General features: G+C 44.4%; 1 protein-coding gene across 4 annotated transcripts in view; it reads left to right on the top strand.

Annotated features, from left to right (window-relative positions):
- The window catches only part of KDM1B (lysine demethylase 1B), a 42,028-nt gene that overhangs the window by 21,045 nt on the left and 3,636 nt on the right, over positions 1–17,347 (top strand). For 3 of the 4 annotated variants that reach the window (XM_061147533.1, XM_061147534.1, XM_061147535.1), the window contains 11 exons: positions 985–1,161; positions 1,518–1,592; positions 3,775–3,912; positions 4,813–4,984; positions 7,699–7,826; positions 8,967–9,098; positions 9,695–9,769; positions 11,597–11,713; positions 12,676–12,801; positions 13,771–13,893; positions 16,002–16,154. In XM_061147533.1, coding sequence (XP_061003516.1) covers positions 985–1,161; positions 1,518–1,592; positions 3,775–3,912; positions 4,813–4,984; positions 7,699–7,826; positions 8,967–9,098; positions 9,695–9,769; positions 11,597–11,713; positions 12,676–12,801; positions 13,771–13,893; positions 16,002–16,154 — 1,416 coding nt within the window. The remainder of the gene's footprint in view (positions 1–984; positions 1,162–1,517; positions 1,593–3,774; positions 3,913–4,812; positions 4,985–7,698; positions 7,827–8,966; positions 9,099–9,694; positions 9,770–11,596; positions 11,714–12,675; positions 12,802–13,770; positions 13,894–16,001; positions 16,155–17,347) is intronic. The other variant, XM_061147536.1, reaches the window with a different exon arrangement.

Here is a 17,347-nt window from a genome sequence, read left to right as displayed (position 1 = left end):
CTAACACACCACACAAAACATGCACAACATGAGATTTATCATTTTTACTATTTTAACCATTGTAAAATGTACAGGTCATTGGCATTAAGTACATATACAGTGTCGTACAACCATCAGTTCTATGCAGTTCCAGAACTTTTTCATTGCTCCAAGAGGAAACCTCACACCCATTAAACAGTGACTGCCCACTCCTTTCTTCTCCCAGCTTCTGGCAACTACTGGCCTACTTTCTGGGCTTCCCTGGTAGCTCAGCTGGTAAAGAATCCACCTGTGATGCAGGAGACTCCTGTTTGATTCCTGGGTTGGGAAGATCCCCTGGAAAAGGGATAGGCTACCCACTCCAGTATTCTTAGGTTTCCCTGGTAGCTCAGATGGTAAAGAGTCTGCCTGCAATGCGGGAAACCTGGGTTTGATCCCTGGGTTGGGAAGATCCCCTGGAGGAGGGCATGGCAACCCACTCCAGTATTCTTGGCTGGAGAATTCCATAGACAGAGGGGCCTGGCGGGCTGCAGGCCATGGGGTCGCACAGAGTCGGACACGACTGACTAAGCACGGCACTGCCTACTTCCTGTCTCTATAAAATCTGCCTGTTCTGGGTGTTTCACATAAGTGGAATCGTATAGCATGTGGCCTTTTGCAACTAGCTTCTTTACTTAGCATGACGTTTTCAAGGTTCTTCACTGTTGTAGCATGTGTCAGTACTCCATTTCTTTTTACAACCAAATCATAGTCCGTGTATGGATAGACCACATTTAGCTTTACACTGTCACCCACTGATGGACGCTTGGATCATTCCCACCTTTTGGCAATTCGAATAATGCTACCATGCATTTTTTTTGGAAACTAACTTTTGAGTTCTTTCCAGTACGTACGTAGGAATAGAATTGTTGGGTCATATGGTCATTCTTGTGTTTCCCTTTTTGAGGAACCAAGACTTGTTTTCGGTCAGTTAGTTTAACAATTTGGTTTTATTTCCAAACACAGGAAGCTCTTACTCCTCAGAAATGTATTCCTCACATCATCGTCCGGGGTCTCGTGCGCATTCGATGCGTTCAAGAGGTGGAGAGGATACTTTATTTTATGACGAGGAAAGGTCTCATCAACACAGGAGTTCTCAGCGTCGGCCCCGACCAGCATCTTCTGCCTAAAGATTACCACAACGTAGGTGACCGTCACCCTAGCAGTGCTGCTGCCAATGGTCATGATCCATGATTCTATGTTAATAATACAAGTAAAACTCACATTATCGCACTAAAAGTTATAAAGTGAGACTTTTGTAGATTATGCATTTCTTCAGGGGAAAGAATATCAACCACTGTTCCCCTGGACGGTAGAAAAGAGGAAGGGGTGGATGACTTAGGACAAGTACTGTTATGTTCTTTAGGGAAGTACCTTTCTATAAATGGGACAACAAAGAAATACAGATGAACTAACATTGCTTGGCAGTTGGCCCCTTCTAGTACATATTTTTTCATTGCTCTAATTGGATTTTTGTTTCTTTTTTTCTTTTCGTAAAGAAATCAGTCATCATTATTGGGGCTGGTCCAGCCGGATTAGCAGCTGCTAGGCAACTGCATAACTTTGGAATTAAGGTAAGACTTGGAGGACATGGAGGTGAAAACAGATGGTTAACTGCTCCATTGGTCCAAATTTTCTAAGACTTGGAAACTAGTTCCTGATTTTAGCAAAGAATGCTACATGCATTATATCGTCCATGGGGTCACCAGAGTCAGACATGACTTAGCGACTAAATTACCATATTTGGGGTAGCCTTCTTCCCCAAGGAAAGATACTCTTTCTTGTTAATTTTCATATCAAAATGCATTTTATTTTTATTACTTTTAGAAATCCTTTATTTTCTGTGTGTGTTGGTTTCTGCCATACAATGATGAGTATTAGCTGTAATTATACATATATATTCCCTCCCTCTTGACCTCCCTCCCCCTGCCATCCCTAGTCATCACTAAGCATCTAACTGGGCTACTTGTGATATATAGCAACTTCCCACTAGCTAGCTATATTATTTCTTTTTATCTAGCGTATTGCCTTATTCTACTTGTAAAAAGCCAAAATAGAGTCGATTACAAAAAAATTGTGCAATTCAGTATCTAATTTCCATTAGATTCATTCAAGTCTCCCAGATTTCTGGGACTTCCTAGGTCTGACTCATTTCTCCATTTTTTGAAAACTTGTTTTGCAAGGACTTTGGTTTTCCATTAAACCAAATGTGAAAATCAGTTTGGTAGAATTGAATTAGTCTTTCGCTGTGCTCTGTGTGGCTAAAAGAATCAACATTTTTCATAGCATCTTCTCTGCTGGCGGAGTTTCAGAAATGAGAAAGTTTTTAGTGGTTGTGCCTCAGAGGTTTTCCTTTTGGTGGGAAGCAAGATCTACATCTTGGACTCTATATATACTACTAACAAAACCAGGAGAATCTGAATTGAGTTTATAGGAAGTGTGTTTGCATTTCAAAATATTGTCTGAGAGCTATTAAGCTGTGAGGTATTTTAATTGGCCATATGTATATTTCAGCAATAGATATTAGGACCAACTTTTCTTGTTTTTTGCTTGGGAAATTCACGTTATGTTACAGGGAAAGTTATTCCTGAAAAAAATTATATGTATACGTATGTATAACTGAATCACTTTGTGGTATACCAGAAGCATTGTAAGTCAACTATATTTCGATTAAAAAAGTTATTTCTAGCCAAAGTCGGGGGAGGAGGAGATTTCTTTAACATTCAGCCTTCCTCTTACAAACTAAAAAAGAAACTAGAAATGGATGGTTCTGGGTTCATCTGAAGTCAGAGAGAAGGTGGAGAGCTGAAGCCTTTCTAGTTGGAGAAAGTGAGGAATTTAGGTCCGAGGAAGAAGAGTATTCAGGGGACCTCTGTTGTTCTCCCCTTTCTCTGGAGAAACCATCCCTCCTGGTTAGGAAATAGATTCCTCTGAGTAACCTCAGAGGTGCTTAGCTCGGAAGCCTCCTGGAGCTGTCTGAAGGACTGCTCTTGGGGCTCCAGAAGCAAAAGGACTGCTTTTGCACTGAAGAGGCTTCCTGTTTTCAGCTTCTGCAACCAAGAGCAGGGTTGCTCTTTGAGGCACAGGGCTGTCCACCTGAGAGCAGCTTCTTCCGCCTCCAGCATCAGAAATTTGGAGGAGATAAAGCACTCTGGCTGTGGGACCAGTCTGTGCTGGCCAAGCCCATGGGGTCGTGCTTAGGATCACATGTGACTTTTTTTTTGTCTGTGTTGCAGATATGTTCATTTGTGTAATAGATTCCACGTATGAGTGATATCATGTGGCATTTGTCTTTCTCTTTCTGACTTATGTCACTTAGTATGATCATCTCTAGGTCCATCCATGCTGCTGCGAATGGCATTATTTTCTTCTTTTTCATGGCTGAATAGTATTCCTCTGTGTGTGTGTGTGTGTGTGTGTGTGTATACATATATATATACACACATCACATCTTTTTCCATTCATCTGTTGATGGATGCTTAGGTTTTTTCCACATCTTGGCTGTTGTGAATAGTGTTTCTATGGACATGGGGATGCATGTATCTTTTTGAATTATAATTTTGTCCAGAGAGACGTCCAGGAATGGAATTGTCGGATCCTTGACACACTGCCCTCTTTTTAAAGTCATTTTTCTAATAATATGATAATGTATTAACTAGATGCAAAACTCATCTTACTGTGTCACTTTACATTTGTACTGCATTTGGTTATGACTGTTCCATCTTCTTCAGCTTCTCTGATTGTCTGTCTTTTTAGGTGACTGTCCTGGAGGCCAAAGACAGAATTGGAGGCCGAGTATGGGATGATAAGTCTTTCACAGGCGTCACGGTGGGACGAGGAGCCCAGATTGTCAACGGCTGTGTTAACAACCCAGTAGCACTCATGTGTGAACAAGTGAGTTTCTTTACGATTTATGCTGTAGATGAACAAAAGATGGTCTCAGTTTGCTTGTATGCAGTATTAATATGCCTCTAGATAACACGTAATAAACCCAGAATGATGTGTTGCCCCTCATCCCTTCTGAAAAGTAAATGAGAAAAAGTACAGTTCTTCCTTTCTCCGAAGGTGGAACTGGAAGACTTAATCCCCCCTCCCCGCCCCCCCAGGTCTGTAATTATATTTGTGTGTTAATTTGCAGGCCACTTGATTAGCTCATTGCTGTAGAGTTGCCCGATTAAGCAAACAAAATTACAGAATGCCAACTTAAATTTGACTTTCAGATAAACACTGATAATTTTTTTGATATAAGTATGTCCCAGTATCACATGGGATATTTTGCATGCACTCTCTGGGACCTACTTATGCTTTAAAAAAAAAAAACTGTTCATTGTTTATCTGAGAATTAATGGGGCTTCCTGTCTCTCGTTGGGCAACCCGACCTGATTTCTTTGAAGACCTATGGTAGATCCAAGGGTTTTTGTGAACTATTGATTGACAGTCAGTTCAGCCTCAACTTTTGTGAGTGTCTGTGCGTTTGTGTGCTCTTTCCCATGAGATTCCACAGAGAGAGGGTGTCAGAGCAGGGAGGGGCGGTGCGCAGTGATAGCGTCTGAAGCATGGATAAATCTTGGTGGAGGGCATGGCCTGGAAGCTGTTGTTGGCACCCTCCCCTTTTCCGGTTCCATGCTGGTTTTTCACTGCCTGCCTTTGTGGCCATGCCCTGATCAGCCTGTATTTTTGAGAGATCCTTACTGACCCTTTGCTCCATGAGAGCTCTGTCTGATTGCAGCTTAGAACCTGTACCTATTTTTTCCAGGGAAAACTTTTCACCTTCTTATTCTTATTATTTTGAAGCTTGGCATCAGCATGCATAAGTTTGGAGAAAGATGTGACTTAATTCAGGAAGGTGGAAGAATAACTGACCCCACTATTGACAAGCGCATGGATTTTCATTTTAATGCTCTCTTGGATGTGGTCTCTGAGTGGAGAAAGGATAAGACTCAGCTCCAAGATGTCCCTTTAGGAGGTATGGGGAGAATGGTGTTCTGATTGTTCCATCTGAGTCTCATTCTAACTTAAGCTTGATCAGCGGTAGCATCATCCATCCACAAGCCTGGGTGGACCCAATGAGAATAGTCCTTCGGAGCATCCCTTTTTGACTGGCCATTCCATAAAGGGGAGCAAAACTGCTTCAGGGACCTTTAGATGTGTGTGTGCACATGCACACACATACAGTTTACTTCACACAATAGCCAGTGTTTTAAAAAATCATGTAAATGTTTAATTTTCAATTTCCCAGAAGAACTTGCTTTTAAGAAAACATGTGATAAGCTCTATGTGAATAACTAGCCACCGTGTAATGACTTTTCTAGATTAGAGTTTCTATGTGCCAGGATTTCTTTTCCTTTTTCAGACAGAAGGTTAAGATTTATTTTATACATATATTTTGTTTAAGAATGCAAGACTCTACATTATAATTTAAGAATTGTAATTCAAAACTTTTAGGCTTTGGTACCGAATGGACCATATTCACCACAGCCCTCTAGAAAACCTAACAGTAACAGCTCATTTCTCTGAAGGCGCCAGCTGAGATCTTACTATATTGCTTCTTAAATTGATATTTATTTAACCTACGATTTCATGACCTGAATGTATTCATTTGTAATTCTTGGGAGCATGTTGGAGTCTCTTACATTGTGAGCATTTTAACTCAACTGCCAGGGTGTTAATTGGCTTCAACTTTGTGTTTCTGTGTGAGGGTTCTGGCATAGGCTCCATCTCTGTTTGGGGTAAATTTCTCAGCAGGGACTGTCTGTCTCCTCTCTTAATCCTCTCATCCCATCCCACCCCACCCCCCATGACCTCAAGTCTTCACCTCTGAGACCGACCCACTTTCTAACCATCCTTAGTAAAAGTGTTGACAGACAAACCATAACAGAACATTTTTAGAAACGTCCGGGGGTTGACTGGGATCGTTAAGTCAAATGTGGTAGTGCCCAGACCAAGTGGCAAGTAGTTGAATTTTCTGGAAGACAGCAACTAGGTGGACTTGCAGGATGTTCTCAGAATTTGGTTAGTGTTTGTGTGACAGTCGCTGGGTGGCGTTCTCGTCATGATTCTTTCAGGGTCATTATCTACAAAAATTAGTAATGTTTTGGCTTTGCTTAAAACAAGTTACTAAGGGAGGATCAGCAATATTTACTCTATAAGTAGTTGTTTCATCATATTGATATATTTTTTGAAAAGCTTTAGTAATAATGCCCCCATCTCTACATGAGGTTACATTAGAGCCTGCCTAGTGTAGTATCTCAGCTGTCTGAGCTCTCACCTCATTAGATTTAGCTCAGAAGACAAAAGTATAAGTAGTTAGAAGCTAGAGTGAATTTCACAAAGCAAATGGACTAAAGCTTTAAAATGTTATTTATGTAGAAATCACATGAAGGCTTCTCTCAGCCTGCTTATACTTTAATTTTATGTACTATTTTAGCAATCTTGGTTCTTCCCATACCTTTATGAAACCCAAAGGAAAACAGAGACTATATAGCGGGAGACCAGGGTGGGATTGGTATGAGAAGGTACTGAAAGTGGAAAAAACCCAGAGGTCTAGGAACAAGAGCGTAGCACAAAGATGCCGTGGACATCTCCATACAGCAGTCTAGCATAAGAATGGAACATATTAATGAGAACCTTCAGTTGTCGGAAAAAAAAGAAGCGAACTGATACCCAGTTCTGTCTCTAGTCAAGCATGTGCAGAATGCCTTATAGAAGCTTTGAGTCTGCCCCGTCTTTGTTGGATGGTTGTCATCACTGGAAACATTCTAAAGAGGTCATTTTTGCTGAGATATTTGTCAGGCACAAGACTTTTCCCCCTCCACCTCCCCCCAAAAGGAATCTAAGACAGTCATTGGAATGATAACACAAGGATGTGTATGTGTAGTTGAAAGTTCCAGTTGAATGGGATAGATAAGTGCTGGGGGTTGATAACCAGGGAGTGATTCCTGAGGCTGGTGGTGGCCAGGTGATGCTGGTCTATAAAGGATGGACGGGACTGGGGTGCAGGGGCAGGGCATTCCAGGGAGAAGCATGGTAGTAGCAGACGTGGCAGGGTTGGCATTTACCAGGAAAAGATTGAGCGAGTGGGCAGGTGGGGTTTGCTGTCTTTGGAAAAGCTAAAAATGTGCTTACTCTGTCTGGCTGTGGGTTTTGGAATTTATTACATAGGCAATGGAGAACCAGTAATTAAAGGTGTTGAGCCAGAGAGTTGCCTTCGTGGAAGTCCATGGTGGAATATTTGGAATGTTTGCAAGAGACGATAGCCAGTTGTCAGTCTATGATAGATCTTTTGGTGGAGGTGAGCTGTTATAAGAACTTGACTTTAAGGTGGTGCAGTAGGAGCAGAAAGGGAATGGAAATTCTCTCTCTGTATTTATATATACAGAGGTTACTTTTCCTTTATCTCAAGCAAAAGAAAAAATTGGTTCTCCACTAAGCAGAAATGAAACAGGGTTGAAGACATAGGACCCTCATAGCTTCGTTCCCCGTTAAGACATGCTTTTCCTTCCCGAGAGAAACCAACCTTGTCAAGACATTTACCCTTTCCCCTGGGTCTACCTGGGAAAGATCTTCCAAAGTTTAGGGCCATGCGGGTTGAAGGAGGTGGAGCGCAAAGAATAAGTAATTGGACCATAATGTCCAAACTTTTTTTTTTTTTTCTTCTGCTTTGCTCCCTTCCCATTGCAGAAAAGATAGAGGAGATCTACAAAGCTTTTATCAAAGAGTCTGGAATCCAGTTCAGTGAGCTGGAGGAGCAGGTGCTTCAGTTCCATCTCAGTAACCTGGAATATGCCTGTGGCAGCAACCTTCATCAGGTGGGCTTTGAACATGCTTCTTTCTGTGTGTATGTGTTCACATATTGAAATGTTGAGCCCGCAATGGTCTGGATAACAGAGATCCGTGGGTCTGCTGCTTAAAAGTCCCCAAACCACAACTTTAGAGTATATGAACCCTATGGTGGTTTTGAAAAAAAAATTCTTTAAAGCAGGAGAAGCCTTTCTGCAAATAATGACTTTGAAGATGCTCACTCTATCAACCTGAAGACAGGAAGGCTGTTGTGCTGAGGGGGAGGGGTCATGGGCCTGTGTCTGTCCACTGCCCTTTTCAGGGGGGCCCTCAAGGCATGCCTGTGCAACTGGGGGCTGAAAACACTGCTCTTAAGAAACCAGAATAGAGCATCTTTGCAATTAGGATCTGTTCATCTTGCTAAAATAAATTTAAAATTGCCTGGGTCGGGAAGTTCCTCTAGAGAAGGGAATGGCTACCCACTCCAGTGTTCTTGTCTGGAGAATTCCATGGAGCCTGACAGGCGACAGTCCATGGAGTCGCAAAGAGTTGGACACAACTTAACAACTAACTTTCACTTTTCAATTCATGTCACCAGCTCTGATCATGCGACTTGGATATGCTGCACCATTGAATCACAGTTCTGTGGATGATCCCCGACTTAATTATCCTCTATGGTAGGGGTGGGGGAGGGACAACAATTGATGTTTGCATTCAGTGATTCTTTGCAATTGGAGTAACACTTTCCCAAAATCATGCTGCATTTCAGCTTCTATGGAATTTCCATGTTGAAGACACCTAGGTGGCATATTTCTATATGGAGCTGATCAGATGCAGGAATTGTCCTTTTCCATAGAATTGTCCTTTTCCAGTGTTGTTGATGTATAATACATCTTTTTGTCAGGGAGTGGTACCCATGGCCAAATCATATCTACATTTTGTTCTAAATAAGCTTTCCTGTGCATCACTGAGAAATTTCCTTCCCCTGGCAGCAGTATCCACCTGGCTTTATCTGTTCGTCCGTCACTCCCCGCTTCCTTCCTGTTTCACCCTCTCTCCTCCTGCCTGGGATGGTTTTTCCCACCCTGGGTTCCTTTTCTTGTCCCTTAGGTGCAGGCCGCAGGTTTTCCACCACCTCTTGTTTTCCAACTTCTCCTGGTATTTCCCAGGTGTCTGCTCGCTCCTGGGACCACAATGAATTCTTTGCCCAGTTTGCGGGTGACCACACCCTCCTCACTCCCGGATACTCCGTCATCTTAGAAAAACTGGCCGAGGGACTGGACATCCGGCTCAGGTCTCCCGTGAGTGTCCACAGCGGTGGGTGGCTCGGGTTTGGTGGCATTTGGAGCATGTGAAGCTTGGGACATGTAGGTTACATAGCAGACAGGCGCCTGCTTTGACTTTCAGCCAGTGTCTGCAGGTACTTTTTATACTGTGATCAGTTGCATTATCTTGGTCAATTAGGTAGCTGCTGTTGTTGGAAACAATAGAGACTGAGATGCACTTTTATTAATAATCAAGCGTTCGGGTGGCTCACCACCTCCCGGACCCAGCGTGGTTCTTTTCACACTTAAATTTTCCCCTCAAATATACGTTTCTATGAAATCATATTGTACATGGTTATAATCATAGAGGCAGTTACATATATATATGTCTGTATTTCACCTTACACAATGTGGTAAAGATTTTTCTATATTCTGACATAGTGTTTATAAATTTTAATGACGGAGTGAGAGTTCCCTGAAGGAAGCGATAACTGTTTAGTTCTTCGAATGCCAGGAAGTGGTTTGCCATTGCCTTGGAAATGTAAACTCCCATCATAAGGGAATTGGAGAGGACCCCGGATTGTGTGGTTCCATCCCTCATTATGTTTTCCATAATTGCTTTTCTTGAGCAGGTACAGAGTATTGACTATTCTGGAGATGAAGTGCAAGTTACCACCACGGACGGAACAGCGTGTCCAGCTCAGAAGGTAAGCACTGTGCTTCCCCTGGGTGCTGCCAGCAGCCTGGGAGTGAGAGAGACCAGGCTTTTCCACCGAGTGGCTCGCCTTTAGCCATCTCCCTGGAGCCTTATCTGACCCCTGAAGAATTCTGTATCTCCACTAGTTGTGTGTGGATGTACCAGTCGGATTTAATTATTTGACCAGCATATAGATTCATGGCAGATGGAATTCTGGGTAGTGCTGCATTAGTTCTGAGAGTTGAACAAGAAAAGAAATTCTTTGACCAAATAAGTTTGTAAAGCATGATATAGGGGTCTACGTTTCAAGTTAAATAAGAACATCTTAAAGGCTCTGAGAAGTCCAGCATTTTAGCAACCTGTTTTTCCTTGGTTTAATTCAGTGGTTTCTAAGTGGGTGGTGTGTTTGTTTCTGTACCACAGAACCTTTTTTCAGATCGAGAACACCGTGTTTTTATCTTGAAACTGGCAGAAGTACTTTTGTATCATTTGAATTTTTTGTAAACAGCTTTAGGAGGCGGACTGTGAATGGTGCTGTAATGTAATATATGAAATCACATTGAGATTTCTGTAGTGTTGGAAAACAAAGTGTTGGGGGTGGAGGGGGCTTAATAACCCCCATAGATTTATTTAATTATGTCTGAAGTGTTTACCAAAAAGTGTAACTGATGAACTATCACTGGTTCCTAGACTAGCTGTGTTTTATGCATTTCAGTTAACTAAAAATATTTCATAGTCCTTGGTATTCATACAGAAATGACAGATTGCATGTCAAATGGGAAAGACAGGGTAGTGTATAATTCCAGGGCGGATGGAATAATTCCTCATATTGTTCCTGCCATTAATTAGCTAGGTAGTCAGTATTGGTCATTTAGACTTTGGACTAGCAGTCCTTCTCAGCCCTGGCTGCACCTCTGAATCACCTGTGGTGCTGGTTTAGTCACTAAGTCATGCCCGATTCTTTGCAACCCCATGGACTGTAACCCACAAGGCTCCTCTGTCCATGGGATTTTCCAGGCAAGAATAGTGGAGTGGGTTGCCATTTCCTTCTCTGGGTAGAATCACCTGGGAGGTGCTTAACAAGAAAGGTTACAAAGTCCCACCCCACATAGGTTCTTGCTGAACTGGTCTGGTTGTGTTTTTAAAGCTTCCCAAAGTGATTCCAACATGTGACCAGAGTTGAAAACCACTTGTCAGTAGCATCCATATTTGTGACTCCCCAGGTGAGAATCAGGCCAATATCTAGTATTCCTCCTAATGGTAAAAAAAATTTTTTTTTAAATACTGCCTTATAAATTGCAGGCTTCTCCTGTGGCTCAGATGGTAGAGAGTCCGCCTGCAATGCAGGAGACCTGGGTTCAATCCCTGGGTTGGGAAGATCCCTTGGAGAAGGGCATGGCAACCCGCTCCAGTATTCTTGTCTGGAGAATCCCACGGACAGAGAAGCCTGGTGGGCTGCAGTTCATGGGGTCGCCATAGACTCAGACCCGACTGAGTGACTAACACACACAGACCTTATAAAATTGCAAGTCAGCTCATGGCTCAGGACCACATGCTAGGTGTGCTAACCCTGCTGTGTCATTCTCTGCCTGACCCTGACCTGGCCCATTTGCTCTTTTTCTTTGTATTCTGGATTTTAGAGAAATTAGAGTGGAGTTTCAGGCTGTGACTCAAACAGCCTGCTCTGAAATGATGAAAGCAGATATTTTTAGTAGTCAGCACACCTCACACGGTTTCAATTGGAAGTTACCCCAGCTTACAAGTGAAAGATTTCCAGCCCAACAGGGTTCATTGATAAACACTTGACAAAATGTGAACGGTTCATTATTTCCCACAGGTGTTAGTCACTGTACCACTGGCTTTACTGCAGAAAGGTGCCATTCAGTTTAATCCACCATTGTCAGACAAGAAGATGAAGGCCATCAACAGCTTAGGAGCAGGCATCATTGAAAAGGTGACTGAATTACGTAAGCCTGGCAACTAGAGAGATGAGTATCGGATGACAGGGATTCCCAAATTTCTGGTATTGGGAAATAGGTGATTTTTGAATCCACGTCACATTCAAAGACTCCCTTTTCCTTTGAGTAATTGTTCCTGAAGAATACAGAAGGATATTATCGAAACAAAAAGAGGAGAGCAGACAGGGCTCTGCAAGTTTTGATTTGGGAGAAAGACTTTTCATTATTCAGGGTTTGAACTGGGTGCATAAATGAGCAATTCTTATGTTTTTCCTTCTTTCCATGTCTACCCTTCACTAGCAGCAGTAATAGTAGTTTAGTCGCTAAGTCGTGTCTGACTCTTGCGACCCCCCCAGGGACTGTAGCCCACCAGACTCCTCTGCCCATGGGATTCTCCAGGCAAGAATACTGGAGTGGGTTGCCTTTTCCTTCTCCAGGGGATCTTCCTGACCCAGGGATTGGATCCCGGTCTCTTGCATTGCAGGCAGATTCTTTACCAACCGAGCTACCAGGGAACCCCTAGTACACGTCACTAATTAGCTCCAACGAGGAGAGGGTTTCACTTCCTTTGCCTTGAAAAACTGCTTTAGCAGAATCTGCCAGTGCTGCAGTAGGTACCAGCAGACTTATGAGTAGTAAGACTTTTATGTCCTGAACATAAGCTTCAAGACTAAGTCTCAGCAGTGCCCTGCATCTTCGGATTAGCCTAGAGGTTGTCAGTGGGTCCCACCATTATCCGTGGGAGGACAGGACTGAATGGTATTAAAAAACAGATGGTCACAGAGAGAACAAAGGATAGAAGAATGGAAAGGGAGTATGTTTGAGTTTTTTGGAACATCTTTTTTTTTTTTTAAAAAAAACATAAGTATTTAAGAGCTATGGGTGGCTTCTTAGAGATTGCCACACTTTTGGTTTCAGTGAACTCTTAATAACCACCTTTCTCTTGCTTGCTTTCCAGATTGCCTTGCAATTTCCTTATAGGTTTTGGGACAGTAAAGTTCAAGGGGCTGACTTTTTTGGTCACGTTCCTCCTAGTGCCAGCAAGCGAGGGCTTTTTGCCGTGTTCTATGACATGGATCCCCAGGTAAAGTCATGGGTGTTAGAACGTGGTTTAAATTCCCTTGTTAACAGTTTAGAATTTGGTTTGGTAGTTACTTCCGTGTCAAGCCCAGGAACTAATGGACATTGTGGACACTCTGGATGTCTGTCTGTATGCTGGGGGGACACTTGCAGGGCACGTCTCCCCATAGGAAAGGAGCCCCCATATGTCTCATATAGTACTAATGTTGGTCCCTGGGAAATGAATTCATTGCCATGGAAGTGGAAGAATTCTTCCTGATGGAAAAATACCTTTTAGGGAGAATTGGTGATAACACAGTAATGAATGGTACTTGAAATATTCTCCCCAAGGGTCCTCCAGGGGGGAGGGGGCAGGTATGATTGGCCCACATGAGGGCGGGTCTGGGATTCACTAGACGTGATTGGTTGGGGGAGGAGGACTGAGGAGAGGACTTTCACCTGGGCTTGAAAGTGATGGTTGTGCTGGTGTCCTGCCAAAGCCTCACAGTTGTTTTTCCTCCTGCCTGTGTGTCCCAAGACACTTTATTTTCAAAGGTTCCACATGGGAGCCAAGAGCAGAATGTCCTGACTGTTCAAAAAGGGTTCCCCCCCTCCCATTATTATATCTGCAGACTTCCCTTCTCAATCTCATTCCATTTCTTCTAAAACAAGTTCTTAGAAGGGAAAAGCCAAGAGAACCTGGGGGTTTGATACGTACATGACTTCTGGAGTTTTTCCAGCAGGGAACAATAAAATGCATAAATGAAGGTGGGTGGCCTGGGCCTCAAGACAGTAGGAAATGATGACATGTGACCTGTGAGGGTGAGGGTCACGTCTGTTGCGTTGACCAAAAGGTCATTCGGGTTTTTGTATGAGATCAGATGGAAACACCCGAACGAACTCTTTGGCCACCCCAGTGTTTAGACCCGGGCATCTGGAGACTTGGGTCCGCAGAGCCCGGCGTGTAAAGTGCCTTTCCCTGTCACGTGTCCAGAAGCAGCACAGCGTGTTGATGTCGGTGATCGCGGGGGAGGCGGTGGCGGCCGTCCGGAACCTGGAGGACAAGCAGGTGCTGCAGCAGTGCATGGCCACCCTGCGCGAGCTCTTCAAGGAGCAGGTCAGACACACGCTCTTTGAAAAGAGGAACATGCTTACCGCTAACTTCCCTTGCCCTTCAGAGTGGCGCGGACCCAAAGCAAATCCGTTCGTACCGAGTGCAAAGGGGCTCAGGGCCACAGGCCGCAGTCTTCCTCTCTTTTAATATCCAAGTGTTAGTTACTCGGCCGTGTCCGACTCTTTGCGAACCCGTGGACTGTATGTAGCCCGCTAGGCTCCTCTGTCCATGGGATTCTCCAGGCAAGAATACTGGACTGGGTTGCCATTCCCTCTTCCAGGGGACCTTCCTGACCCAGGGATCGAACCTGGGTCTCCCACATTGTAGGCAGATTCTTCACCATCTGAGTCACCAGGGAAGCCCCAACTTTCCACTGAAGTAACTGCATTAGTTTACTCGGGCCACCATGACAGACTGCCACGGACTGGGTAGTCCAAGCAACAAAAATCCATCACCTCACAATTATGGAGGCTAGACACTAGATCGAGGGGGTGGGGGTGGGGGTGGGGGGTTGGTTTCCCCTGAGGCCTCCCTCCTTGGCTCACAGATGGCTGCTTCCCCTGTGTCCTCCTGCTGTCTCGCCTCTGTCTATGCCGTCTGTGTTCTAATCCTCTCTTCTTAGAAGGGCACTTGGCATCCTGGATTAAGGTCCACCTGAATGACGTCATTTTGACTTACCTCATCGAAGTCCTGTCTCAAATAGAGTCGCCTTCTGAGGTTCTGCGGGTTAGGGTTTCATCATCTGAAGTTGAGTAGGGGCCACAGTGCAGCTCATAATAGTACCCCACTCCTCCTTTAACTGGACTACCCAGTCCGTGGCAGTCTGTCATGGTGGCCCGAGTAAACTAATGCAGTTACTTCAGTGGAAAGTTGGGGCTTCCCTGGTGACTCAGATGGTGAAGAATCTGCCTACAATGTGGGAGACCCAGGTTCCTTTTTTCCCTCACATCATGCACATCCCCTTTCTCTCCTCAAGAAGGAAAAGACTCAGCATTTTCCACTGATCCTATATTTGGGTATCCTGTTCCCAAACCCTAGCAAGCTTTGACAGCAGTTTTCCATTCAAAGGGACCTTGTCCAGAATTTTCTTGCACCCCCACCGCTAGTATCTTTCCCTTTTCTCCAAGAAGCTCAAGGTACTTTCTATTCGCCAGTTTACTAAATCTCACCGTCTCTGGAGATTTATAAATGGCATGATGTGTATCTTTTTTCCAATAAGGGAGCAGAAGTAGAAAGAAGAGAAATGACTCAAAACATAATGTACATTAGAAAGAGGGGGGCTCTCAGGGTATTGCTTATTTTACATGGTGCAATTTCTCTCTCACAATAGTCCCTCGCCTGGGACTTTTGTCTCAAAATCTGTTTTAAAATCAGTTATTTGGAACTTAGCACACAGTTTGCACAGAAATCTGTTTCACAGTGGCGCTTGGCAGTGGTCAGCATACAGAATTATCTGAAACTTAAAAGGGTGAAACATGACCGGTGTAGCTGTTCTGTGGAGAAGCCTGTTGAGAATTCCAGTCAGAGGTCCTCAGACCCTGCCCATCCCTCCCCTCCTCTGGTCCAGCGCGTTCCAGGTGATGAGAAGGGGAATGTGTGTGTATGTTAGTCACTCAGTCATGTCCGACTTCACGACCCCGTGGACTGTAGCCCGCCAGGCTCCTCTGTCCGTGGAATTCTCCAGGCAAGAATACTGGAGTGGGCTGCCACGCCCTCCTTCAGGGGATGTTCCCAACCCAGGGATGGAACGTGGGTCTCCTGCATTGGCAGGCAGATTCTTTATTGTCTGAGCCGCCAGGGAAGCCCCAGGGAAGAGGAATATCTGGACTCTTAGCCTTTGGGGAAATTGTCTCTGGCAGAAGGACGAGGTGTTGAAGTGAGGAGACATGTGTGTTGGGGAAGGTCAGAAAGATGGGGCAGTGATAGAGGAAGAGACACAGATACGGAGCCTTGGGCAGAGCAACGGGCGGGCAGGAGGGTCATACTGGGAACTGCTGTCCCAGAATGCCACAGGGATTAACTCACTTTCCGGATGGCGGGAGGGCTGTAATTTTAGAACGGTTGGGTTGCATCCAGCCCAAGTCACTTCTGATCCCTTCTGCTTGACACAGGAGGTCCCAGATCCCACCAAGTACTTTGTCACCCGCTGGAGCACGGACCCCTGGATCCAGATGGCATACAGCTTCGTGAAGACAGGGGGCAGCGGTGAGGCCTACGACATCCTTGCTGAGGAAATACAAGGAACCGTCTTTTTTGCTGGCGAGGTGGGTTTCGTCGCTCCGACCCCGATTGCTTTCATTTGGATCACTTGCTTTTAGTTGAAGTGGTCTGCGTTCAGAGCTTAAAAGCGACGTCAAATACCGTCAAAAGTCTTATGGCAACGAACGGCAGGTACCCTGACAACATCCTCCTCAAACTCCCTGAGCAGCCATTTTTTAACTATTTTTGCTGTTTTCTTCTGGAGTTTACATCATGCCTTAAGATCTTTACATTGTTGTCTTTGGATTTAAGAAGTTAAGACATTACCTCCAGACTTCCTGTCAGGTTAAAGACTTAGCCTGTTGCATCTCTTCCGTCTGTTTACTTCACAATTCAATTTTAAATTCGTGTCAGTGCTTATGTGATGTGGTTGCTTACTGCTGAGCCGGAAGGCGACCGCTGATTCTTTTCTTACGCAGCTGTTTCCTCTTCAGTCATAGTAGCCTCTTTTTTCATTAGCTTAACTCTTTTTCTGCTGCTGCTGCTGCTAATTTGCTTCAATGGTGTCCGACTTTGTGCGACCCCAGGGACAGCAGCCCACCAGGCTCCGCGGTCCCTGGGATTCCCCAGGCAAGAATACTGGAGTGGGTTGCCATTTCCTTCTCCATAACTCTTTTTATACCACTCCTTAAGCCGCCCCACTTTTTGTTGTTGTTGTTGAGCCATGCCTGGGAATCTGAATTCCCCAACCAGAGATCCAACCCATGCCTTCTGCAGTGGAAACGCAGAGTTGCAGAATCCTAACCAGTGGACCACCAGGGATGGCGTAAGCCTCCCCACTTTGAGTCGTCTCTAGTTCATAGTTGAATCCCTATAGACAGCCTGTAGGTTCCATTCCTTGAAACCCCCTTTCCTGACATCTTCTCTTTGCTCTAGTTTATCTTGGGGACTCCTGCAGATCTGTCCTCCCAGGACTCCTCCTTACCATTTTCCAGGGTTGGGGTTCATACTTCCTAGATCCCTCTTTTCAGTATTTCAGTATTTATTTTTAAAATTAATGGTAAACAACAACAAAAAAAAGATTTCTGGGGTTGAATTAGTTTGCTTTCGCTATTCCCCATCACCCCTTCCCCACCCTCCACATCCATCCAGTTCATCAAAATACAGTAAATTCTCAGCACTCTTTCATCTGTCTTCATACCCTAATACAGTTTAGAATTATACAGGCTGTCCTCGATTCATCTAAAATAGTGTTAAT

The sequence above is a fragment of the Dama dama genome, chromosome 7 (genome assembly GCF_033118175.1).
Source record: "Dama dama isolate Ldn47 chromosome 7, ASM3311817v1, whole genome shotgun sequence".
NCBI classification, from domain to species: Eukaryota; Metazoa; Chordata; class Mammalia; order Artiodactyla; family Cervidae; genus Dama; species Dama dama.
This window is presented reverse-complemented; position numbering and strand designations above follow the sequence as displayed.